The following is a 23,628-nucleotide window of genomic DNA, read 5'->3' as shown; positions in this document are numbered from 1 at the left end:
GGGCTGCCGCGGCGCTCTCCGGGCTGCTCGGGGCGCTGTGGCTCCGCGGCGGGGCGGCGGCGGCCTCTGCCCGCCGTGTGGGGCCGGAGGGCGGCGGGCAGCCCGCCCGTCCTTCCCGGCCGCCGCCATGGTGTGGTGCGGGGCCGTGCAGAGTTTTCTCTTCGAGTACGACACCCCCCGCATCGTCCTGATCCGCAGCCGCAAAGTGGGGCTCGTCAACCGCGGGGTGCAGCTCGCCATCCTCGCCTACGTGATCGGGTGAGCTGGGGGCTTGGGCGTTGAGGGAGGCGGGCTGCTGTGAGGGAGGAGGGCGGGAGGCTCCTCATGGGAGTCCCGAGGGGCTGAGGGGGCAGCAGGGGTCGGTCTGGGGCTGCCGTAAAGGCGGAGGCTCCCCGGGGCTGAGGGGAAGGAGCCGGCGGCTGCCCGGGTCCCCGGTTCTGTCAGGGAGGCGCTGGGAGGCGGGAAGCGACCCCCGGGGCGCTGAGGGGAGGGCTGGGGTCGTGCCTGAGGAGAGGGAGTGTGTGGGATGGGGGCGTTTTGGGGGAAGAAATGTGTGGGATAGAGGCGTTTTGGGGGAAGAAATGTGGGGTGAGCTCCAGGAATAGGGCAGATGTGTGCCTGTTGGTGACGGTAACTGGGTCTTGGCTGCTTCAAATCACTTTTCAGAAGGATGTAAATGGCGTAAAGTTTGGAGAGGGGTTGGTGGCTTTCCCTCCCACCTGTCGCCAGGTCCCAGGTAGCATTTTAAAACATTTAAAAGCTCGCACGAGGCAAAGAGCGTTGTGTTGTGAGGAAAGACCTGGCAACCAGGTGGTGGACAGCCCGCCATGAGAGAGACCAGGGAGGCAGCAGGTCAATGTTTTACTGACAGGAATTACTCCTGCAGTGTGGCCCCATCCCTAGGAGCAAGGAAAAACCAGGGCAGCCCCTCCTGGTCACAGGAGCAAAGATTGTGCTTTGTGTGTGGATTGCTCCAGTCTGAGAAGATATGAAATATCGGTATAAGCTGTAAAAGTTAACCTAATTTCCAGTTGTTCTGAAATGCTTTTTGAGGAGATGGATCCTTCACTGGCAGCAAAGGATGTGAGTGTATAGCTTTTACAGTAAGTGCCAGTGGAAACCTGAAAACTGTAATTATTTAAGGCATGTAGTTGGGAAAAGTCACGAACTGGTTATCCTGAGAGTTGCTTTCTTGCATCCTTACACCTCTCACTAACAGGGGGTTTCTGCAGCGCACTCTCTGTCTCTTTCTTGTTCCTGCACACAGCTGGTGAAAGGAAACTTCATCCTATTCTCGTTTAATACCTAAATAAAAAGCCAAAAATAGATGGTGTGGACCAGAGCCAAAGGGCCTGACCCACCACCTATACAGCAGTAAGGGCCATCCTGACTGCCCCGAGTCAAGGTGATGTTTGCTTGGCGATTGTAGTGGAGACCATGGCAAAGCCCTGTGCTGTTTCCCCTCTTGTGAACTGATCTTCACCTGTGGGAGTGGGAGGACATACATACAATTATGCAGTAATGAGACACTGCCAAACCACTTAAAAAAAAAACAGAAGGGAGATGGCTGATCCTGTGACTTTTGTAGCAAAACACTGTGAAACTATATGGACCTGCCTTTTCAGGTTACATATGGAAAAAGGTGAAATTCCCACTGCCTGTGCTAATTTATGATGTTTAGCTGCTTTTTGTTGTGTGCTGTGTGGTTTGATTTCTTTATTTTTTTCTTGCAATCCCTATCTTGCAGCTGGGTCTTTGTGTGGGAGAAGGGCTACCAGGAAACAGACTCTGTGGTCAGTTCTGTAACCACAAAGGTGAAAGGAGTAACGCTGACAAACACATCCTCCTTGGGAGCCAGGGTCTGGGATGTAGCTGACTATGTCATCCCTCCTCAGGTATGAATCATTTCACATGCAGGCGGTGGGTTTTCTAAGAAACAGCTGCTGCTCTGCCAAAATCCACTGAGGTCTGGAGCAGCTTTTGCTCCAGCATAGCCTTTATACAAGAGAATGTAGCAAATAAAGCAGATTAGGAAGCTTGTTTCAAGCAAAGTGTGTGTGTGTGTGTGTATGCATATGAAGGATAATTTTGCAGACTTAAGGAAAAAGTTGTGGCAATAACCACATCCTCCCTCTTACTCTCAAAGGCAAACAATTCAAAGATAATTTGTTGGCAGAAGCCCAAGGAATAGCCTGCCACTCATCTGATCCGGAACTGAACAGGAGGTATTGCTGTAGTTACTGATTGGTGGTGTGTCTGCAGGAATCTGCGCTGTGTGGGAAGTACGTGGCCTTCAGGGTTGGCAGACGTGGCCAAGCTGCTAGTTGTGGGTCACTCTGTCTGCGTCAGTTGTGGTGCAGAAAGTGATAGTATCCAGCCAGTTTTTGGCTGAGTGATCATATTTGCATGTTAATTGAGCAGGAAGAAAGAACAGATCCCAACTCATATAGATCTGAAAGTAATGGAAGTGGTGTTCACTGCAGAAACAAACCAAGACTGGTCAAATATTCAGTAGATATACTGAAAAAAAAAAAAAGTGAGAGTTGTGAACAAGCTTGCAGTTGGATTTTTATTCCTAGTCATGCCTTGTAACTTCCAGAATAGCTCTGTGATCTGTTTTCATATTGTAAAGGAGGGGCCAAGTGGGAGGACAGAAGGGGTTGCTAGCCCCACATTCCTTCCTCTGCCCAAAGGCAGTGGTATCAGGCGATACTCGTGGGATCCTGCTCCTTTAGCAAGCCCCCTCTGCAGGACCATCTCAGCTTTGTCAGTAAAGACATTTTGACATTTGGGGCAGTGCCGTGGATATGCTGTGCATAGTATTGTCACTCTTAAATTTCCTTCTCGCTTTGCATGCTCAGGAGGAGAACAGTGTGTTTGTCATGACCAACATGATATTCACACTAAACCAGACCCAGGGCCGATGTCCAGAGGTAGGTACAGGGTCTGCTTTAATCCTACGTGGTGTGGTCAGGAGTGTGGGGAGGGATGGTTTTGGAGTTTTGTTTAATTGTTGTTCCTGTCCAGCTTCCAGATGATAAAACAGAGTGCAGCAAGAACAACAGCTGTGTTCCAGGATATGTCAGCACCCACAGCAATGGTAGGAAACTTGTTGCAAGGGCTCTTTCATTCTGTGTTGTGATATCTCTGCGCTGTGCCCACTCTCCTGTGAAGGAAGCAGCATTCCACTTGAGTCTCCTTGTTCTCATTCTTTCCTACCTAAGAGAACTGAAAAGGAAGCTCACATTTTTCTTCCAGGGAAGAGCAGATGGGCTTAACTGCGTTGGGTGGATACTGGATGGATGTGTGCTTTGGTGAGTTAGTAAACAGTGTGAGAGCTTTTTCAAGACCTTAAGTCCATGAAGCAGTTTCACATGTATAGATGAGGATTTGACTTGGAAAATGCTTCTTTCTCTGAAATTGTACTACAAGTTGCAATGGAAAATAATGAGGATTAGACAGTGGCACTTCCCTTCCGAGCAGACTGCTTTCACCTTAAAGAGTGAGGAGACATCACAGGGCAAATACTACCTCTTTACTTTTCCTTGGGAGTGTCTCCGTGTGCATGTCTTTCCAGGCATCCAAACTGGGAAATGTGTAAATTACAACGACAGCATCAAGACCTGTGAAGTCTTTGCATGGTGCCCCGTGGAGGATGACTATCACGTACCCAAGTGAGAGCTCTGTCTTCTTACTCTGTGGTGGCCCTCCTGAGAGCAGGCCAGCAGTACACAGCTGGTTTCTGCCACAACCAATGGTGTTTCCTTATGCATTACTATTGGGAAAAGCTAAAGAGGTTATCATCAAAGGCCCTGCAGTGATGAAGACCTTGTATGTGAAAATATAAATGAAACTTACTTATTTTTTTCTGTTGTTTTGCAGGCCAGCATTCCTGCAAGGAGCCGAGAACTTCACCATTCTGGTGAAGAACAATATTTGGTATCCCAAATTCAACTTCACCAAGTAAGTAGTGTGCGAGGCGTTGTGCTGCCTGGCCTCCTGGACAGTAAAGGGGAGCTGGAGAAGCGGAAGAAGATGCAACAGATCTCCTCTCTCTGTTCCCCTATAGACGAAACATCCTCCCCACTATCAACTCCACTTACCTCAAGAACTGCATCTATGACTCCAAGACAGATCCCTTCTGCCCTATCTTTCGCCTAGGGAAAATAGTTGAAGCTGCAGGGCAGAACTTCCAGGAGATGGCTGTGGAGGTATTTGGCAGACCTTTCTCTCGGGTGTGTAGGATAGGAGCAGTAAGTAATCATCCCCCCCGCCTGGTGGCATGAGCCATGGGACGTGCATTAGCTGCAAAATGGAGAGCTGCCCTGGCCAGAGGGAGCAGAGTCAGCTCTACTTAGCAACATTTGGCCTTGGGTGCCTTGGTGGGGCTATGTTCTCCTGTAGCAGTGGGAAAGACTGGGCATGCATCATGAACCAGTGATCAGGGTCCTGCTTGGCCCAGAGCCCTGTGCTAGGCTCCTCAGGCTCTTGGACTGCTCACCAGCTCCTCTCCTCTGCTCTGCAGGGTGGAGTCATGGGGCTGCAGATCAACTGGGACTGCAACCTTGACAGAGGTGCTTCCTACTGCGTGCCGAAATATTCCTTCCGGCGCCTTGACAACAAGGACACTGCCCACACCGTCTCACCTGGGTACAACTTCAGGTAATGTGGCAATGGAAGGGACCCTGCTGTGCCCGTGGCTCCGCCTGCCATTGGCACAGTGTTGCAGGCTGCCTGCGCTCCTCTGGCAGTTGCAGCTGGTCCTTGGACTTCCTCTGATGCTGTAAAACTTGCTTGGAGGTTTTCTTTGGTGCTGTGAGATGTAAGGGGCAGGGAGCACGGGGGTGGGAGGCTGAAGGGCCTCCTTCACTGTACAAGGTGAGGGAAAAACTAGCCTCTAGAAGGTGTCTCTGTCAGTCAGAGACCAGATCTGTACCAGGAGCATCCTTCTGGCGTACACCACCACGTACGGGTGCTGGTTGGTATGGGTGGGTTCAGTACCACCAGTAAAGCTGCTGCCATGCAGACAGAGCACGTCCGTGTTTGGGAGGTGCCAGGCCTGCAGGTATTGGGGTGTCAGATGATTCAGGCTGGAGGATATCACAGCCCAGCTGGTGCAGGCTCTGAGATGCTCTTGCTAATTGCAGACCATGGTGCCTGCCCTTACCAATCCTTCCTGTTCTCTTCTACCCTCTTCTGTGCTTCCTCCTGGCTTAGTGAACCATGTGACAGAGTAAGTCTAATCTCACTTATTTGTTCATATTCCTTTTCCGTGTCATTTGCGTGCGAGTCACGTTGTGTGGGACAAGGAACCGCCTTTGTGTGCCGAGCTGAGCTGTGAGCTCTGCTGCCTCCTGCGCTGCCTGCTCCCGGCCCTGCCCTCTTGTGGCTGCTGTGCTCCTACAGCCTCCTGCTTGCCTCTGTGAGGGGCTGATTCTCATGTGTAGCTGAATTTCTCCCCATCTGTCCTTCTGCTCACCTAACTTCCTCCTTTCTCTATCCTTTAGAAGTCTCCTGACTGGGCTGGTGCTAACTGCAGTTTTAAACTTGCCTCTTCTGGGCTTTTCTCCTGTATGTGCTTGCTTGCATGTAAACTAATCCGTGGAAGTACAAATGTTTAGCCCATCCTTTTGGGATGGGGAACACACCTGGATGCTGCATGAAGATCACATAAGGAACCTCAATATTTCCAGCTAAGCTCTGACTTACCTTTTTTTTTTTTTTAGGTTTGCAAAATACTACAAGGATAGCAGTGGCATTGAATCGCGGACACTTGTCAAAGCCTATGGAATCCGCTTTGACATCATAGTGTTTGGAAAGGTAGGGCAACTTCATGGAGGTTGTGGGGTGAGGGCTCTCAGAGATACAGAAAAAACATATTTAGCCTTGTAACTGTCTTCCAGGCAGGAAAGTTTGATGTAATTCCTACAATGATTAACATTGGCTCTGGCTTAGCACTGTTTGGAGTGGTAAGTGATGCTGCACTAGGACTGAATTCTGGGTTAGTGGCTGAGTTCTGAGGATCATTGCCTTAAATTCTTCCAATCTCCACTAGGCTACAGTGCTATGCGACCTTGTTGTCCTGAACTGCATGAAGAAGAAATACTACTATCGGGAGAAGAAATACAAATATGTGGAGGATTATGAGATGGTAAGCATCAATGAAAGCAGGGCAAGATGCCTGTGGAATCAGAGGAGGAAGCATTCTGAAACAGGATGTACAAAGTCCACATCAAACACAGGCTTTGCACCACAGCTGTGAGGAAACTTTGTCCTCAGAGCAGCTCATTTTTACTTCAGAGCTGTTGTGGGGAGAAGCACTAGAAAAAAATATTGTGTTTCCTGGGCAACCACTCTCGGAGAGGGAAGTGTATGTTCAAGAACTTGTGCTCCCACTGCATCTCTCTTCTGGGTTGCCATCCTTGGCAGTTGCCTCCCACAAGCTGCAGACAGTTCTGCTGCTTTCAAATCCCCCTAAAGCCTTTGGAGGTTCCTGCTGCTGCAAGCGAACACAGCCCCTGGGCAGTTGCTTTCTGAGATCAGGCTGCTGATGGCCAGTTCCACTCCCTTTCTGGAGCTAAAGGATCCATCAGGCCAGTAGGACTTAGCCCTCCTCTTGCCTCTGGTGGGGTTCCTTGGCTGGTGCTGAGGGCAGAGCTGTGCTCTGCAGCCCTGTGCTCAGTAGGCAGTGCAGAAAAAGGAGGATTTCTGAGTCAAAAGACCTGCTGCCACTGGCACTGTAAAGTCTGAGTCCAGTAGCAGAGAGTAGATTGCCTGTGCAGAGAGGGTTTTGTGTGAGAGGAAGTGGAAGAACAGTTCTCTGGCAGATAAACATAATCTCTGATCTTTGCAGGGAGACGGCGAGACCTACGGAACCGACTCCTGATCTCCTGCTGCTGCAGCACCAGCTGCTGCTGTGAACCGACGCTGTGAATGTTTCCCTGACCCTGCTGTGAGACCTGCCCCTCTCTTCCTTGGAAGGAAGGGGGGAACAAACCTAAGAAAGGGATGTTCTTCACTACTCGCCACCTTTTGCTAGCCAGAACCAACCCCCAGAGAGGAGAACTGGATCTGTCTGTTCTTTCCAGGTGAACCGCACTAAGCACATACAGAGCCTCGTGGTTTTGTGCCAGACCTCTGCACAGATGAGCTTGGGATAACATCATTGTCATTTCAACAGTCCTCCTTTCCCTGAGCTCAGTGGTAGCAGAGAGCAGCAAAGGCTCTTCCTTACAGCAAACGTGGCTCCTGGCATGTGTTGCCTAACCTTAGGAGAGTAGTTATCAGGTCACTTTTCCTCATCATGAGGGATTGTGATGTTTAGGTGAGACTTCCTTCTATTTAATTGTCCCCAGGCTCCAGTGGCCATCAACTGAGATAAAGCGGTGCCCCATTCCCTTGTGCTACGGTACGTGGTTTACTGGTTATAAATCCTGTTTTCTGTTTTGTTGTGCCACTGTGCTAAAATTTGCTTTCTTTTTTAATAAAATGTTAACTTCTATCAGCCCTCTTGGCGTCCTGCAAGCTGGGTTTTGTTTTTGTTTCATTCTTGATTTGCCTGCTGCTGCTCTGAGCACCAAGCTGAGAATAACAACTCAAATGGTGTCTTGCCAAGAGTCAGCTCTCCAGTCTGTGCACACGAATAGCCCACAAATAATTCACATTGTCTCCTCCTTGCCCAGTAATGGTACAGCACCAGGCTCCAGTAACATAGGAAAGAGCTTTCAGACTCCTTTTTCAACCAGCAAAATCTGTTTGATAAAGACCAGTCAAACAGGATAACGGTTCCCCTTGATCAACTAATTCAAGGTGTGGTTGCATGTCATTTATTTCAACTTGTACAGAGAAGCTTGAACAGCTGTGTGGAAAAACACTTAGTTGTTTTCTTCTTCGGTAATATAATTTAAAAGTGGTAAATACACAGTATTTAAACTCGATACACCTGATAAAGTTAAATGCATAATAAAGGGGTAGGAATGAAACACAAGCCTTGGTCATTAAACAAACAGTATAAAAATTTGCCAATATTCAGGACTCTAAAAAAGAAACAGATCAGTTGCCTGATAGGTAAGAGGGGACCACCAAGAAAACTACTCAGCACAAGAGGCCCGGTTTCCCCATAGCACTTTCCTGTGTGTGCTTTCAGAGCCCAAAAGGCTTCGTACCCAGCATTAACCCCACAGTCAGCACTGGGCTCGCTTGAAAGGAGGGGAATTGGGGAAATCAAGCTGTAGCCCAGTTCCAAGGCACAAGCAAAATGTTTACTTCACTATAAGAAAAAAGCGAGCTTTATTACTAAGGAACAGCAGACAGGGAACTGGGCAGATTGAAACATACAGTACTGCTTCTCTAACAGGTCATGCATTGAGATACATCTTCCTCACACACCCAAGCTTTACGCTTTCAACAGAACAAATCAACAAGAAAATCTACATCGAGTTTCGTTTGGAAACGTGCATTTGGCTGCAGCCTTACCAGAGCTGGCACTAAGATCCAAGCCTTTTGCAGTGCACCTTCAGGAAGTGCTGAGCCTTAGGATCCATACGAACCAAGCCCACACTGTCCATAAGACCGATCTATGCTAGCATCTGAGTCCCAGTAACTGTGACTGGGCACCAAGGAACTGGTGGAGGTTCTGTTCAGAAGCTGCATTGCACCTGGCAATCCTGTTTGGTGAATTTAACCCGTCTTGCTAGGCACCTGCCAAATCACCAGCTGGAGATGCTCAGCGTGGAGCATCGCTACAGCTCACCCACCTCTAACAAAAACACACCACACACATCACTACACACCAGCTACAAGTAATCAGATCCCTTTTTTTTTCTTTTTTCTTTTTTTTTTTTTTTTTTCCCTCAGAATAAGTCCATTTACAAGGTTATAGAACCAAGATGCCCACCCCCAATCATCGTTTCCACGATGAACAATTTCTGTTCAGAGACAGGGGAGGAGGCAGTGGTAGTAGTGCTGGCACCCAAGTTACTTGTTTGGTTTTCCCAAAGCTGAAGCTGCAGGGCTTTGGCATAGCCTTGGACAAAAAATGGGAGGAGAACAGTGCATCTTATGGCTCCCAAATCCACCGTACTGCTCCCAAACCACAAACCAGAGGCACTGGTTTTGGAGAGAGGCCAGCAGCACAATCTTTCAGTAACAAATTGCGACCTTCGGGGAGCATCGCTTCAGGTGATCAAAAGACATATGGGGCAGTTTGTGTAGGCACCTGTGCGCTCACTAACACCACCCGACTTCAACAAGGAGCCATCAGAGCCAGAACTTACTGGGCCAGTTCCCACCGCAGCCAAGAGCCTCAGCACTCTGCTGCCAGCAGTGCCCAAGGTGACGGAAGACAAGGGAACAGTCACGTCCTAAAAGCCTACAATGGGGCAGCTGTGGCGGGGTCAGCAGGCAGCCATCCCACCACTCCTAACACTTCAGTTTCCTAAAACACCTTCTCCTCCTGGCCCCATGCTCCAGCCACAGCCCAGCCGTACTTACCCGGACCCCTTTGCTCAGCCAAACCCTGATCTCCGCCAGCTCACCTACACGCTGCCGCTCTCCAGCTTTGGCCGAGCACAGAGACCTTGTGAACATGAGTCCAGAAGCCAGAGTCTCTCCCACTACACGATTATTTTTTTTTTTTCAACAAGCACCACAAAAATGATCAGAGAAATCTGACTGCAGGTGAAGGAGCTCTTCATAAGAAACAATCCATGAATTAGGTATACACTTAATTTACTAACAAGTCTCTGATCCACAGGCATTCACAAATTACTGGTAACGAACTTGCAAAAAGTACACAGCATTGGCCCCAAAATCCAAATGAAGAGTTTGGAAAACAAAGGTTTCTTTGAAAATTACTAGCTAATCTATGTATTTCGTTAAGATCTTAAAGTCTAAGCAAGCCCTAAGTCTATACTTAAAAAATAGCATAAGTTGTATTATTTTTAATTGTAGTAAACCATGTAATGTACATGGAAGTGAAGGATTTTACCCTGAATTTTATAGTTACTAGTATAGCTATCTAGATCAAGTAAAAGATTTAGAAACAAACTTTTGTTAGTGCTTCCTCTGCTGTTCAAAACATCCAGCTAAACACCACCTTTCACTCTTATGTCTGCAGCAAAAATAGTTCAGACTGAACTTAAGCCCTTAAGTACCTTTTCCTTTCATACACTGAGTATTGAACTTACCCCTTGGCAGTCCCACCAACACCAAGACCTCAGGAGAGGCAGCGTCCTGAAACGCTGCAATTAGCCTCACTTTCTGAACATCCTGTAGATGCTGTTTAATACAACTCGGCTCACAAAGGTAGGCATTCTTAAAAAAAAAAAAAAAAAGCTGAAAAGGTGGGTTTTGCTTTGTTCTCATGCAGTTAAAAAGGTGTCAATTAAAACCAAAACAGGACGACGAGGAATAGATGCAACATTTCTGGCAGGTCGTGAACCCTCCAAGTGCGTGAGTGTCGTTTTGCTGTCGCGCATGCCGCTCTGCAAAAGCTTCACACTTCTGCACGTGCGCACGAGATGGGCATAGAACACCCCTGGGACATTGGCGATAGTGCCTGGAAATTTTTTTGGCATGAAAAACCAGGTAAAAGCAGTTCCAAATGCTTTTTTTGTTTGACTGCCTTTTTTTTTTTTTTTTTTTTTTTTTTTTTTTTTTTTTTTTTGCAATGCGCTGTTGCTGCTCAACACCATCGCTCACCTCTCCGGGATCTGCCAGCACCTTTTTTTTTCCCCCCACGAGAAGTCTGCGGTCCAAGCAATCAGAGATGTTCAATGGTTATGACGGATACGGGAGTCGGATGTCTTACAACATGCTGCTATGTAAGCTCTACACCCAGCGTTACACTGAAATAGCGCCGCGTCATGCTGCGTTTGGTGTGGGCTCTGTTAATGTCGCTCATCCTCAGCCGCACGCTTTGTAACATGCCCCGGACCGAGTTGCTCAACAGAACCGTAAAGCGGCCGTTCACGAAAGGACTTCCTCCTCTCCCACGTTGGGCAAGTCGTTGCATTTCAGGTTATCTTCACTGCCTTGCTTCCTGCTTTAAAAGGACGGTAAGCGGTTTAAGCCTCCTCCACCACAATTTGTTTGGGGCAGGGTGAGGACAGAGGGAGGAGAAAGCTGCCTCTACTCCCTGCATGTCATTTTGTGGGTGTCTGGAGGACTGGGCAGGCACCAGAGCCAGGCTGGAGCTCCCAGTGCTCCTGGCAGTCCCCCTCCCTTGGGACCGCAGGACAAAGTGGCCCCATGGGCAGATGGGGGAGACCCAGAAATATCCTGATCCCTCTCCAGAGGGGTAACAAAATGTGCTGCTGTTCAGCCTGCCCATTCCAGTGTGGAAGAAGAAAACGTGGCTGAGAAAAGAGGCAAACTGAGCCTTGTCTCATATTTTGGGAGTTGTGGGGAGTGTTTAAGGGCAGCAGGGGTCACCTGGGCTGAGGACAAGTCACCTCTGGGCAGGACGAGTTTCCAGAGGAGCCCCCTAACCCCTGCTGAGCATCTGGGACAAAGCAGAAGGTGACACCAGCACCTGCACCGTCCCCACCACAGAGCCTTCATGATCCTGACCACGCTCCCCCAACCCCAGCTTCCTGGTGACAGGCTGGAAACACCAGGAAAAGAAGCTTTGCACCCCAGGGGAGGGTCAGGGGTGCTCGAAACCACAAACCCAGCTCCCCCCAAGGCCCCACAAAGGAGCTGTGATCAGACAGAGCACGTGTTAACATCCTGGCTGGGGTGCAGGGCAGGTCGTGGGCGTCTCACACTTACGGCAGCAGGTTCCCAGGGGCGGACAACGAGCGCTCCTCCCGCCGGCTGCCCTCGAACGGGTTCCCAAAGGATCGCTTCCGGATCATCGTTTTAACCAAGATCTGCAAGACCAGGTTGGGGTTGGGCAGGGCGTTACTGCTTTTCTTTTCATTCAAGAGCAGCAGGAACACCCAACCCTTGTGCTCAACAAATTAAACTACTGAAAACAAAATTCCCTTTCTTTAAAAGAAAATAAATAAATAAGCACACGTTGACAAGCCTCCCACTGCTTAACGCAGAGGTTGTATCCTCATCTGAAAGCCGTGGTACAACAGATGAGGGTGCAGATCACAGCCACGCTTGGTGCGAGGCTGGGCAGGAGAGCAAAACCAAGTCTGGGATCCTTTCCTCCACCCAGGGGAGCAGGTTTCACCGATTCCTGCATCCCGTAACTGCAAATCCCCATTTGCCCATTATTATCTGGCTGAAAAATTCAATGGAAAGGGACGGGGAAAGGAGAAGAAAGGGACCAGTGCAGTTTTCCCTCGGCACCTGGGAACCCCCAGCTGAATTTTTATTGCTTCTCTTCCCTCTCTGGGCTCTCCATCTGCTCAGCACCGTGCAGCGAGAGCCCTCACACATGTGAAATGCCCGTGCCAGCCAGGTCCCGTGGGGGAAGGAATTTAATTCAAGAGTCGAAGCCACGTGTGGCTGGCACTCGAGTGTGATGCCCGCAGTTGGATGTATGGAGATCAGGGGCTGGAGGGTAATTTTGAGGAACAAATGCAAATGAGAAAATTCAAATCTACCCACAGGCAGTGCGTTATTTAAAAAGGTTCCCAGGAACACACTCCCCTGATTCACCCTGAGCTGGGCTGAACCCACCTGGGTTTTTGAGGGGGCCAGCAGTGCTGGGCAGCCTGCCCCTGCAGCCAGCGCCCACCACAGAGGTCAGCCCAAAATTCACAAATGGGGAAAAACCAACCCTCATCTGCTGCAGTCACTTTAGAGCAAGAGCAGGATTTTAGTCTTGCATGGAGAAAGGTAGAGTTGCACGTTGAATTATCTGGGGCTGAAGGAAACACACTGAGAGCGAGCTCTCATCCTGGGCTTTTCCCCTTTGGGCCTGCACACTTGCAGGCCGTGCCTCACTTGCACTCACCGCGCCTTGCCCATACTCACCACGGTGGCCAGGCTGGGGATGTGCTTGACCGAATTCTCCACCTCCTCCTCCGTCACCTCCACCAGGGTGCAGTTCTCATCCTCGGTGGGCAGCAGCTCCGCTCCGTTCTTGGTGACCCAAGGGTGCAACTTCAATTAATAACACAGCCTGTCAGGGACGATTGCCTCTTTTTCGTAACTCCAACCACAACAGGCCTGGCAAACGCATCTCCTCGCCCAAGCTACGGCGCCTGTACCCTTCCGAAATGCGAGGGAGCACGGGAGAGACGCGGCGTCCCAGCTCGGCACCGTGCAGCGCCGCAACACCGCGTCCCCGTGGGTTTTACAGAAAACCTATCGCCACTCGTATCTTACAGAGGGGATTTCCTCCAGACCGCACGCAGGAACAGCCGTGATGGGGAGCCCCATCGAGCCCCGGGCTCGGATCAGAATTAATCCAGGCAGAAACCCCTTGGTCTCCTTGCCCGCACAGCTGGCGTCCCGGGCAGCCGCTGGAGGAGCACGGACCGGTTCGGCAAATCCCCCGCAATCCTTTCCCCCTACCTTCGTCTCCATTTTCTCAGCTTCTCGCCCCTTCCAGGTTCCCGCAGGGGCGAAGGACCAGAAATCTCCTGCCAAAGGCTGTTGCAAGGTACTTGCCTGGTAGCAGAGGAAATACCAGGCTCAGGGGATTTCCGTTGCCTGCGACTTCTGGAGGCACCAAAGGTCCCAAATCTGAGCGGGCCCCGGAGCAGGGGAAGGAGCAGGGACTTACCTGCCCGGGAGGGGCCTGGGCACATGGGGAGAACCTAGCCTGGCGCGAGCAAACTGAGCCCAAAAAAGCCGAGCGAGGAGAGCCCCACGAAAGTGAGGCCACAGCCACCAGCAGGTTTTGGGGGCAGTACCTTAATTTCAGGGACCGAAATCCTCGATTCAGGATTTTTATCCAGCATACGTGTAATCAGATCCTTCAAGAAATCCGTCACTTCTGGCCTTGGGAGAGGAGAGGGGAGAGATGAGACGGGGACCCAGCCCCAGGCATGGAGCCGCTGTCCTCCCCAGACAACCAAAATATCCCTGTTTTGGGCAATGTGGAGCATGGTCCCACATGCATGGAGCTGGGAGAGCCCAAAAACTGGAATCTGCCCAGGACAACAGCACAGACATGCTTTAAAATAAGGGCTGATGGTTTAGGGGTTGTGGGTTGTTTTTTTTTTTTTTTTTTTTTTTTTTGAGTACTTACTGGTCTGGGAACTCCAACGTTTGGGTCTTGATTTTATTGTGTAAACTCAGGATCCTTTCATCCATAAAAGGACACTGCCACAAAGAAAAGAGCACTGAGGAGAGGAACAGCCTCTGAGCAGGAGCAGGGCAGCCTGGAGAACGCTGGGGGCTCATGGGGCCCAGGGAGAACAAGGAGATGCTTGTAGGGAAATACTGGAAGGCTTCTTATTATAGCAGTGTCTTATTTGAAAAGCCGTGAAAATAACATTTGACTAAAAATGGCCAAATTATTACAACAGCTCCTGCCCCCAGAATCCAGCCAGTGCCTGGCTGGATGCAGGCACCAGAACAAAACCAGCACTACCAAACACCATTACCTGCCCGAACACGAAGCAGTACAGCGTGATTCCCATGGCCCACACGTCCAAAGCCTGCGGAGAGAAGAAAGCATCCTCAGATCTGCAACAGCATGTGCAAGGAGGGTTATTAGGGAAAAAAATCGCTATTAAATACCTTTCCAGAGAAGATTTTCCTGGTTTCTGAGAGCGTCTCCGGGGCCATGAAGGCGGGGGTGCCCACCGTGTTGGTGAGGAGGGCATCGGCTCCTTTGAACTCGTTGCTGACACCAAAGTCGGCGATCTTGACGTGCCCGTCCTCTCCCACAAGGAGGTTGGAAGGTTTGATGTCCCGGTGGATTATCTTCTGATAGTGCACTGCGATCGAAGGGAAACGACGGATGCAGCAGAAGGAGGCAGGAGCCAAGCCCCCGGGGGTAAGAACAATAAAAATGTGGAATCGGGTGCTGTCCGCACTCACAGTATTCAATGCCCTTGATCAGGTCCTGGAAGTAGAACCGAGCCTGGTCCTCGCTGAGAGGTTTCAGGGTGGGGATTTCCATCACGGGGCTGCACAGGCAGAGGACAGAGCTGGCTCCCGGCTGGAGGTGCCGAAAGGGGCCCCATGTTAATGCATCGGGGGGCAAATTGGGAAAACTCACCCTTGCTTCACCAGTTCAAACACTGCAACAGAGAATGGAACAGGAATTATTGATTACGTACAGGTGCGAGCTCCTGCAAGCATGGTCCCAGCACAAAAGCAATTATTTTAATGGTGAAGATATGAAAAATGCCCCATGCACCCCGCAGAGACCCAGCCCCATAAGCAGCCACACTGAGATGTGGGAGGATGGACTGTGGGCACTTACCCATGTACAGGTGGTCCTCGCTGGGGTCATCCAGCACCTGCCAGAAGAAGCAGGAAGGAAATTAGACAATGAACAAAAATAAAATCAAGAAATTGCCTTGCAAGTGAAATGTTGCAATTTATTTTGCATCAGCCACCTCAATTTTGCACCAAGCCCCCCCAGGAGCTCAGGGCGGGCAAGGAGGGGGGTGCTGGCAGGCTGTGAGCTCCCACCCACCCTCGGGTCCTGCTCATGACATTTTAATTTAAAAACATGTGGGTTCGGTCTGCTAATCTCGGAGCTTCTACCCACAAGGTGGGGGAAGAAGAAGAGAAAAGATGTAGTTGGAAATAAATATTTAAGACACGCAGGAAGCATCATCTGACTCATAAGCCAAATGAATTCCAGCCTGCCCGTCCTTAATTCTCAATTTTTGTTTCCTCTGGACCGTTTCACGCAGGCAGTGGGTGGTGGGCAGTGCGGCTGCAGAGCCCACGGGCACACCACTTCCTCCCCAAAACTGATCCGCGTCCTCAAAGGAAGCAAATTATTTCTGCACTTTCCCTTCTGTGCAGGAAAGAAAATTATTAGGTGGGGGGAGGAGGGAAGAAAAGACCTTTCGTAACAGGGAAAACATGAATCTGCAACAAGAGGAAGCTGCCCAGCCCCTCTACCCCAATCCCAGCCCCTCCATGGTTCCTCTGTCCATGCTGATGTCCTGGTGGCCCGCCCCGCTCACCTCCACCAGCTTCACCACGTTGGGGTGGTCCAGCTTCTTCAGGATGGCAATTTCCTGGTAGACCTGCTCGATGGGCCCCTTGGGCTGCACGCAGCCCTCTGAGGCGCCTTTGGCCCCGCGGGGCGGCGGGCGGCCTGCGGGAAAGGCAAAAATGGGGTGGGAATGGCTCCGAGCCCTCCGTGTCCCCGAGGTGTCACCTGCCCTGGAGCTGTCATGCCGCCGGGTGCCACTTACGGGGGAAGCCCGCCTGCCTCATCAGCTTCTTTTTGGAGAGAACCTTCATTGCCTGCAAGAAGGGAGAAGCGGTGAGATTTGGGGCAAAAACTGGGCATGGGTGAGTAGAGGGGACCTGTCTCATCCCTGTCCCCATCACCATCCTTATCCCTGTCCCCGCTGCGTGCTCCAGGAACGTGTGCCACTCACATAGTAGGTGTTATCGTCCTCGTTGTAGGCCAGCTTCACCACGCCGTAGGAGCCCTAGAGAGGGACACAGCCATGGGTGACCCATCCGAAAAAAAACAAAAACCAGCACTAAGCCAGGCTCCTCTGCAAAGCCCAGGCAATGCCGGAGGTCAGCGGGGAGCACAGTTCTCCCAGGAGGACACAGAAAGGCTCAGATACCCCATTTTGTTCAAAAGGGGACAAATAATGATCACTAAAAGAAATAAATCATCGGGCACAACCCCAAAAGACCAGCATTGAAGCATGGAGCCAGGGGAGCTGCCACGGAGAAGGGCTAAACTCAACAATCGATGTCACCGGGTTGAAAGCAAGAGCAAAACCAACGCATTCCCACCCCGAATTCCCACCCCATCCCTGAAGCCAGAGAATATTCACCTTCCCGATCTCATCCTTCAGCTTGTACTGGTTGAGCTGGACGCAGTCCTGCGGGGAGAGAGGGCAAATCTGCCAGGAGCTGAGGCGCGTGGCCACTGCCCTCCACACCCGGGCTGGCAGCTCCAGGATGGAGCCAGAGAGCTCGGGTTCAGCGGCAATAACGCCACGCGGCCACGCGCCGGCTCGTTTAGAGACAGCTAATTACCAACGTTCACCGCCGGGCAGGCGGCGTTGTCCGCTCATGCGAAACGAGAGCATGAAGGGCGGCGGCGGCGATTGGCAGCCCCGGGGCTTTAACGCTTGCCCGGCACCAATTTTTTTTTTTTATTTCGACAGCCGAAGTGCTGCCCTGGGGGTGTTTGCTGCCCGTTTGCTGTCGGTGCTGAGAAGGCCAGGGCAGGCAGTACAATTTTTCTCTCCGAGCCTCATTGAGGTCTGTCTTTTTTAAGGGTAAACCCAAAAACTGCCAATTCCTGAAAGGAGCTAAAGGGTGAAGCTGCCTGCAGATCCTGGTCCTGCTTAATCTGCCCAGATGATTTCTGGCTGCTCCGCACCCCAGCACCCCAAAACACAGCCAGGCGAGCTTGGCAGCACTGGGAATCACAGCCAACCCATTCTCCCCACTGCATTAACCCGGGGAGCTGTGCTGTCCCCCAGCTTGGGGCTGTCCCCACAGCCAGGGATGGACCAGGACCCTGCCACCCTCCCCCCACACTCCTGCGGACTTCATCCCAAAAATACAAGGGAGGGACACAGGAGGAGGAGGAGGAGGAGGAAGGAGGCCCTGCAGCCTCACCTGCAGTCCCGTGATGGAGACCCGGTTGGACTCCACCGTCGGCCTCCGCGGCAGGCGCGGGGACGAGTGCGGGGACGTCACGGGCGAGTAGGGCAGGGAGGGGTAGATGAAGCGCTCGCTGGCGCCGTCGCTGCTGCTGGGCGAGTGCGCGGTGTGCGAGCGCTCCTGCAGGGACAGCTTTCGGCCGGAGAGGTTCAGCTTCGCCCTCGGCTCCCGGCCGTCCTCCCCGGTGGCCACGCTCATCTCCTCCTCGCTCGCCATCCCCGTCGCCTCGCACTCGGTCACCACGATGAGCGACTCCATGGTGCGGCGGCGGCAGGTGCTCAGCGGCAGCTCGGGTGCTTGGCTGCGCCCTCTGGCGTGGCGTGGGGGCCGGGGGGCCGTGGGGGAGCTGCCGGGGACGCAGGAAGGCATGGCGAGGCCGCCGGCCTCATCCCGGCAGCCGGCGGTGCTCCGACGGGGATGTGCACCTGCAAGGACGGTGTTGCACAAGGGCTGCGTCAGGACTTGGAGGTTTTGTGCCCTTCCCTCACCTACCGGTAGGATCCCGCATGGGGAAGGTCCCTAAAGGGCTTTCACACCTAAAAATTGGCTTCAGCTAACGTTAGGTGAAGTGACCGGAGGAAACCAAGTGGCACCAGGCAGGGTTCTTCCCCCTTTATCAGCCACCGCTAATTCTCTGCTCACCCCTTTTATTTAAGCACCCCCAGGGCACAGCACCACCATGGGAACTCAGCAACCAGGCCCCCGAAGTGGTATTTTACGTGGGCAGGAGCAGGCCCTGCATGAAGCACACAAAAACACCGCTCGGTTCCCATCTCTCCTTCTCACAACGGGCAGATCTCTGCCAAACTGCCCCCAAACGAAGCTGCTCCCAGGGGCGTACAGACACTTACCAAGTGCGGGGTGCGGGATCAGCCCTGAGGCTCACCACCTCTGCCCGCCGCGCCGCATCCACACGGCTTCTCCTCCTCCCTGCTTCCTCCTTGGCAAGGACAGGATTTCTGCACCTTGGAAGAAACGAGAAAGCGATTCTGTTAGCAGCACATCATGGGGCCAGCAGCCACACACCCGTTCCTCCTGTGCCGTGCTGTGCCATCATTTCTCATTTCTAGGTTTCCAAGTTGCCACAAGCTGCAAATGAATAAAACCACCCCGGGTCAGTGCCCAGGACCAGGCTTCGCTGGGTTTTCCGCCCAGTTCCTGCACCTTGGCAGGGCCGCAGGTTAAAATTAGCTCCGCTCGGCCGTGCTGAAGTTTCCAGGCTGCACCCAGCTCACAAGTGCTTTAGACCGATTACAAGGCAAGTGACAAACTCAAGCGGTGCCCCCCTCCTCCAGACTTTCTGAAGGCCAAATTGCCACTTCCAGCCCTGATCTGTAAACCTGAGTTATTTCACCCCCGGCACTGAAGCGAGAGCGCAGCCGAGTCGGCACAGCGCAGCTCGCCGCTCCGGAGAAGCGCGAGCGATGCGACAGCTATAAATAAGCCGCCGAACGGCAACAAGGACAGAACTATTTCAGAAACGCCGCTCAATCCGCTCCTGGCCGGGGCTTCGTTATTCAAGAAAGCCGGGACCCACGGGCGCTGCCAGCGAAACCACGGCTGCGAAACTCCCCCGGTGCAGCTGGCAGTGCATCCCAGCACCAAGACGCATGAAGCCGTTAGGACCACGGCAGCTCGTTTAAAAGCACGCTCAAAAATACGCTAAAATAATTAGGAACACCCCTCCTTCCCCTTGATTTTGCCCCAAATCGGCCCGGACGGACCCGGCGGCAGTTTCCATCTGCCCGCATCGCTTGGGGAAGCGCGCCAGGCAGCGTTTATAAATAGCCATCCCACCCAGCGGGGCCGGGGCCCAAACGCCGTGCCCTGCACCCTGGCTGAGCGCCGCGGCCGCCCGGGCAAAACGCACCAAAAAAGGCAGCGCCGAGGGGGGCCACGGCCAAGTGCCACCCCCGGGGGATTGCTGGTCCCCAGGGGGACGTGGCCGTCCCCATCTCCTCCCGGTGGCCACGCGAGAGCCGTTCTGCCGGGCCACAGCAAAGTGGAGGTGTGAAATAAGGCTCGGAAGCGAGCGTGCCCTGGACCATGGAGTTAATTGGCTTGAGCAGGATAAACAGCTCAGGGCTGATTAATTCAAGCAGGCGTCCCAGGGCTCTGGGAAGAGGCTAAAAGTCACCCCAGCACCATCCTCACAACTCCTACAGTGGAGAATAAGTTTTGTGGTTTTCTTTTTCCCCTCTGTCCGTATGGAAAAAAGGGTGGATGCAGAATCCGGCCTTTTAGAGGACGCCGGGATGCCATTCCCAAGCAAAACCCAAAAGTGAGACCCAGCTACTGAAGGGAGGGGGAATAACCTCTAAGGATAACGCAGCCAGTTAGCCTTAATAAGCACTTAGGGATGCTGAGGAGGAGGAAGAGGAGGAGGAAGACAGCCGTGTAACTGGGCAGAGGAAAACCAAAATTGACTGTGGGGGAATGAAGCCAAAGGGAAGAAACACAGCCTGGGGGCTTTACCCGCCCACCCCCAGCATTGTGCAGGGAAAAGCGGCGCGTTCTGGTGTGAAATCCAGCAGATCCTTACGTAAAAGCAAAAAGCACATGCCACAAAATCCTCAGGAACTGTAGCAGCCTGGTGTATAGGAATGATTTATCGGGCCAGCTTTTGGCTGCGAGCCACGTCTAACCCATAGCGGCTGCAGCAGGATTATCAAAGCAATCAGTCTCGCATCTAATTCACCGAGGAGAGGGGCATTAAAGGGAAAGAGGGCTGGGAAGCCCGGGCGTCATCCCTCCTTTTCGCACCGTGGCCACGTGGCTTGGTGGAAACGAATGGGGACAAAAGTGGCCCCTGCAAGGATGAAGCCACCAACACAGCCCACGTGGCCACCGAGGTGACCCAGCGGGGTCCCCATGTAGGCCCCACACTGATAGATGCCAGAGCACACAGAAACCAATGCCTAGCTCAGGGTGGAAGCAGAGTCAAGACCTCTGGGGGTTGTTTCTGTGGACATCGTGCCCCTGACCCTAACCCGAGTTGGCCAGGAGCCCCTCAGCAGCATGGGGACACAGCACAGCCACCCGCAGGTGGCACTCAGTCCTGCCTGAGCCCAGGGGGCACCCACGGACCCTAAAACACCAGGGTGAGGGATGCTCTGAGCCCCTCACAGCCCCATTTTCACCTTCACAGCAGAAGCAAGCAGAGGCCGCCACCTCCATCCATCCCACTCGGGGGGGATCAGCTCACGTGCTACCCAAAAAAACGATCCAAAAATTACTGATTTCAGCACAGACCTAAACCAAAGCCGGTTTGCACTGCAGAGGCTCCCCCCACACGTCCTCCCCCTGCTCCCAGAAGTTGAAAGCAGCCTGGAAGTTGCCTGGGGCAGCTCCGGCCAGGCAGAATCTGGCCTCTGGTTTGCTTTCCGTGGTCCCAGCGAGCGGTGGAAGCACCGGTGCCAGGAGCGGTGTCAGCGGCAGCTCCGGGGCATCGAGCGCCGCTTCCCTTCCTACGGGCGAGCTCGGACCTTGCCAGAAATCTATTAGTCACCGTAGTATACAAAGACCATATGCATCCCCGGCTGACTTTTAATGGAAAAAATCTCTCAGCGGCTTCTTCAGAAGTCGGAGGACACCCAAAATAACGAGGTACTGGAATGAGGCACCCAGCCCCCACCGAGGCCGGGTGTCCCCGGGCTTCTCATCGCCGCGGCCGGGACAAGCTGGGGAGGAAACCACCAAGGCTGGCCGGGAGCACTGTGGGGGAAGAAAATCCCGTGGCAGGTTCAAACTGGAAGAAAAAAGCATCTTGAACGAGATTTCTTTTTAACGGCGATGATACCGCCTAACGTTGCTTCAGTGGGACACAGTGAGCATCCCAAAATGAGAGTGCAAGCGTCGGACCTGGCATCAGGATGGGCTGTGAGCCTCTCGCCCTATGGCCCCGCACGCTGCCAACACTAATTAAAGATACTGGGGCCAAGCTGGAAGCAAAACCTCCCCCGAATTACCTCCCCAGCCTCATTAAGGCCGCCTACCCCTGGAACATCCGATGCCAGTGCTCCCTGGAGCAGGCTCCATCCTTCTGCCCTAACCCAAAGCACTGCACCCACCCCAAGGGCTCGTGGCGGGGGGCCGGGAGGGGCTGGGACCCTCAACCCTGGGGGGCACGGAGCCGCAGGGCTCCCCGGGGGGGGTTTGCGAGCGGCGTGCAGCAGAGATGGGAACTTGGTCCCGAAGGTGAAGCGAGCCTTGCTGCTCTCTGCATGAACCCTGCAGGCTCAGGGGAAGCCCCGGGGAACCCCAAAAGCCCCCAGACCCCTTCGGAGCCCCCTGGCACCGGCCTCCCCTCTGCCTCCAGCCTCCAGCCCCCCCCCCCGGGATGCCACCGGGACCCCGCAACCCAGGCTGGGGGCAGTGCCAGCACCGATCCTCCCCCCCCAATAAAATAAAAAAAAATAATAATAATTAAATGAAATAAATAACGGCGGAGCCGCGCGCAGGCCGGATCTGCTACCGGGGCGTCCCCCAGCACCGGGCTCGGCTTTGTCTCGGCTTCAGCCGCAACCCCCCCGCCCCCGCCCCGCCCGCAGGCACCGACCTGAGTGGGCCGGACCGATACCGCGCCGTACCGGGCCGTACCGGGTTGTATAGGACCGTACCGGGCTGTATAGGACCGGACCGGACCGGACCGGGCCGCGGGGAAGGGTGCGGCCCCCGGGGCCGGAGCGGGGCCGGAGCGGGGCCGCCCGGCGCCGCCTTTGCTTTCGGTTCCGTTCCGGTGGAAGGAGGGAAAGGAGGGAAAGGAGGGAAAGGAAAGGAGGGAGGGAGGGAGGCAGCCGGGCACGGAGGATGGGATGGAGGCTGGAGGCTGGCAGGGAGGCGGGGGGGAGGCCCCGCTCCGCCCCGGGGAAGGGGAGGTTTCCCCCCTCCCGCCCCCCTCGGGCAGCCGCATCCTGCCCGCCCCCAGCGCCAGCAGCCGGGCCCTGGGGGTACCGGGGGGATGTTTGTATATATTTTTTTAATATTATTTTATTTATTTATTTATTTGGGGGGTCCCCAGCTCGGCCTCCTCTCTGTCCCCACACGGGGTTTGCAAACGGGCCTCGGCCCAAGGGGCTCCAGCATCCCTCAGGGCACACGGACCACTTTTCATTTTAATAAACATGGCTAAATTATTATTATTATTATTATTATTATTATTACTATCCTCCTGCCTCACCTGGCAGGGCTCCAGCAGAGGCAGGTTTTGGTCCCAAAGCTGCTTTCTCATCGCTACCAGCCCCACGGCTTAACGGAGCGCTTCCTGCCACGGTACCTGTCCGCCTTTACAACCAGGAGGTTCAGCTTTTGTACAGCAGCGGGGTGTAAGGATGTACCAGCAGAAGGGACCGGCGGCAGCCCTGTGCTCCGGGTTCACTCAGCACACACATTTGCACTTGCACCAGTGCAATCCCACCTGCCCATGACATCCCACATGGCATCCGAATTGTTTTTTCCCCCCAAACAAGGATTTAATTGCTTACACTCGATGGCAATGGATCAGATACTGAGTTAGTTGCGGTCCTCGGTCATCCACAGATAAAACCAGCGCAGGTTAAGTTATAGCCAGCACCTAAGGAAGAACACACACAGTAAACGTAGTTCAGCTGAGCTAAGGCTCTTGTTTGCACATTTTCCTTTTCTGAGCCACTCTTTGCACAAGGACGTGCCTAACACAACAGTGCCGGGACTTTGTACCATTAAAGCCTTCCAACTGAATCCTGTTTTCCCCTTCTGCCAGCACCATCCATGTCTACAGAGTAACACAGATGATGGGCAGGTTAAGCACAAGGAAAGGAAAGCATTCACATGAGACTTCCCCTTCTGTACCACTTAAACTGAGCACAAAGAAGCCTCACCTACATTTTTCACTATTTTTGTACCCCGGTGTTC

At 53.1% G+C, this 23,628-nt stretch overlaps 2 protein-coding genes across 9 annotated transcripts; one reads left to right on the top strand and one right to left on the bottom strand.

Moving 5' to 3' along the window:
• Positions 1–85: 85 nt before the first annotated feature.
• On the top strand, positions 86–7,470 carry P2RX4 (purinergic receptor P2X 4). 2 transcript variants are annotated; one of them, XM_032199298.1, is made up of 12 exons: positions 86–258; positions 1,748–1,895; positions 2,862–2,933; positions 3,028–3,100; positions 3,578–3,674; positions 3,883–3,963; positions 4,070–4,211; positions 4,526–4,662; positions 5,727–5,820; positions 5,904–5,969; positions 6,056–6,151; positions 6,854–7,470. In XM_032199298.1, the coding sequence occupies exons 1-12, from the start codon at positions 128–130 to the stop codon at positions 6,884–6,886; spliced, it is 1,170 nt and encodes a 389-aa protein (XP_032055189.1). In that variant the 5' UTR covers positions 86–127; the 3' UTR covers positions 6,887–7,470. The 2 variants fall into 2 exon arrangements, with proteins under 2 accessions (XP_032055189.1, XP_032055190.1); XM_032199299.1 differs by lacking the exons at positions 5,904–5,969; positions 6,056–6,151; positions 6,854–7,470 and adding an exon at positions 5,148–5,233 and having other exon boundaries at positions 5,727–5,785.
• A 340-nt stretch (positions 7,471–7,810) lies between these two features.
• On the bottom strand, positions 7,811–22,528 carry CAMKK2 (calcium/calmodulin dependent protein kinase kinase 2). 7 transcript variants are annotated; one of them, XM_032198750.1, is made up of 18 exons: positions 22,336–22,528; positions 18,588–18,701; positions 17,692–18,161; positions 16,896–16,943; positions 16,482–16,535; positions 16,293–16,344; positions 16,059–16,192; positions 15,341–15,377; positions 15,134–15,155; positions 14,953–15,041; positions 14,650–14,849; positions 14,514–14,567; positions 14,156–14,229; positions 13,818–13,905; positions 13,477–13,572; positions 12,934–13,062; positions 11,773–11,873; positions 7,811–11,044 (listed from the first exon to the last, which is right to left on the bottom strand). In XM_032198750.1, the coding sequence occupies exons 3-18, from the start codon at positions 18,103–18,105 to the stop codon at positions 10,969–10,971; spliced, it is 1,668 nt and encodes a 555-aa protein (XP_032054641.1). In that variant the 5' UTR covers positions 18,106–18,161; positions 18,588–18,701; positions 22,336–22,528; the 3' UTR covers positions 7,811–10,968. The 7 variants fall into 7 exon arrangements, with proteins under 7 accessions (XP_032054641.1, XP_032054640.1, XP_032054639.1 ...); XM_032198749.1 differs by having other exon boundaries at positions 22,356–22,528; XM_032198748.1 differs by having other exon boundaries at positions 22,386–22,528.
• Positions 22,529–23,628: the final 1,100 nt, after the last annotated feature.

This window comes from Aythya fuligula, chromosome 17 (assembly GCF_009819795.1).
Source record: "Aythya fuligula isolate bAytFul2 chromosome 17, bAytFul2.pri, whole genome shotgun sequence".
Classification (NCBI taxonomy): Eukaryota; Metazoa; Chordata; class Aves; order Anseriformes; family Anatidae; genus Aythya; species Aythya fuligula.
Note: the sequence above shows the minus strand (reverse complement) of the source record. Positions and strands in the feature narration are given on the sequence as shown.

What these genes read in the sequence shown, in the direction of transcription:
- P2RX4 (XM_032199298.1), top strand. Translation starts at nt 128, where the DNA reads ATGGTGTGGTGCGGGGCCGTGCAGAGTTTTCTCTTCGAGTACGACACC. An exon ending in CCCAGGGCCGATGTCCAGAG is followed by an intron (nt 2,934 to 3,027) that starts GTAGGTACAGGG and finishes GTTCCTGTCCAG; the next exon opens with CTTCCAGATGATAAAACAGA. An exon ending in TCCAGGAGATGGCTGTGGAG is followed by an intron (nt 4,212 to 4,525) that starts GTATTTGGCAGA and finishes TCTGCTCTGCAG; the next exon opens with GGTGGAGTCATGGGGCTGCA.
- CAMKK2 (XM_032198750.1), bottom strand. Translation starts at nt 18,105, where the DNA reads ATGCCTTCCTGCGTCCCCGGCAGCTCCCCCACGGCCCCCCGGCCCCCA. An exon ending in TTTGAACTGGTGAAGCAAGG is followed by an intron (nt 15,042 to 15,133) that starts GTGAGTTTTCCC and finishes CTGCCTGTGCAG; the next exon opens with CCCCGTGATGGAAATCCCCA. An exon ending in GGAAAATCTTCTCTGGAAAG is followed by an intron (nt 14,568 to 14,649) that starts GTATTTAATAGC and finishes TTCTCTCCGCAG; the next exon opens with GCTTTGGACGTGTGGGCCAT.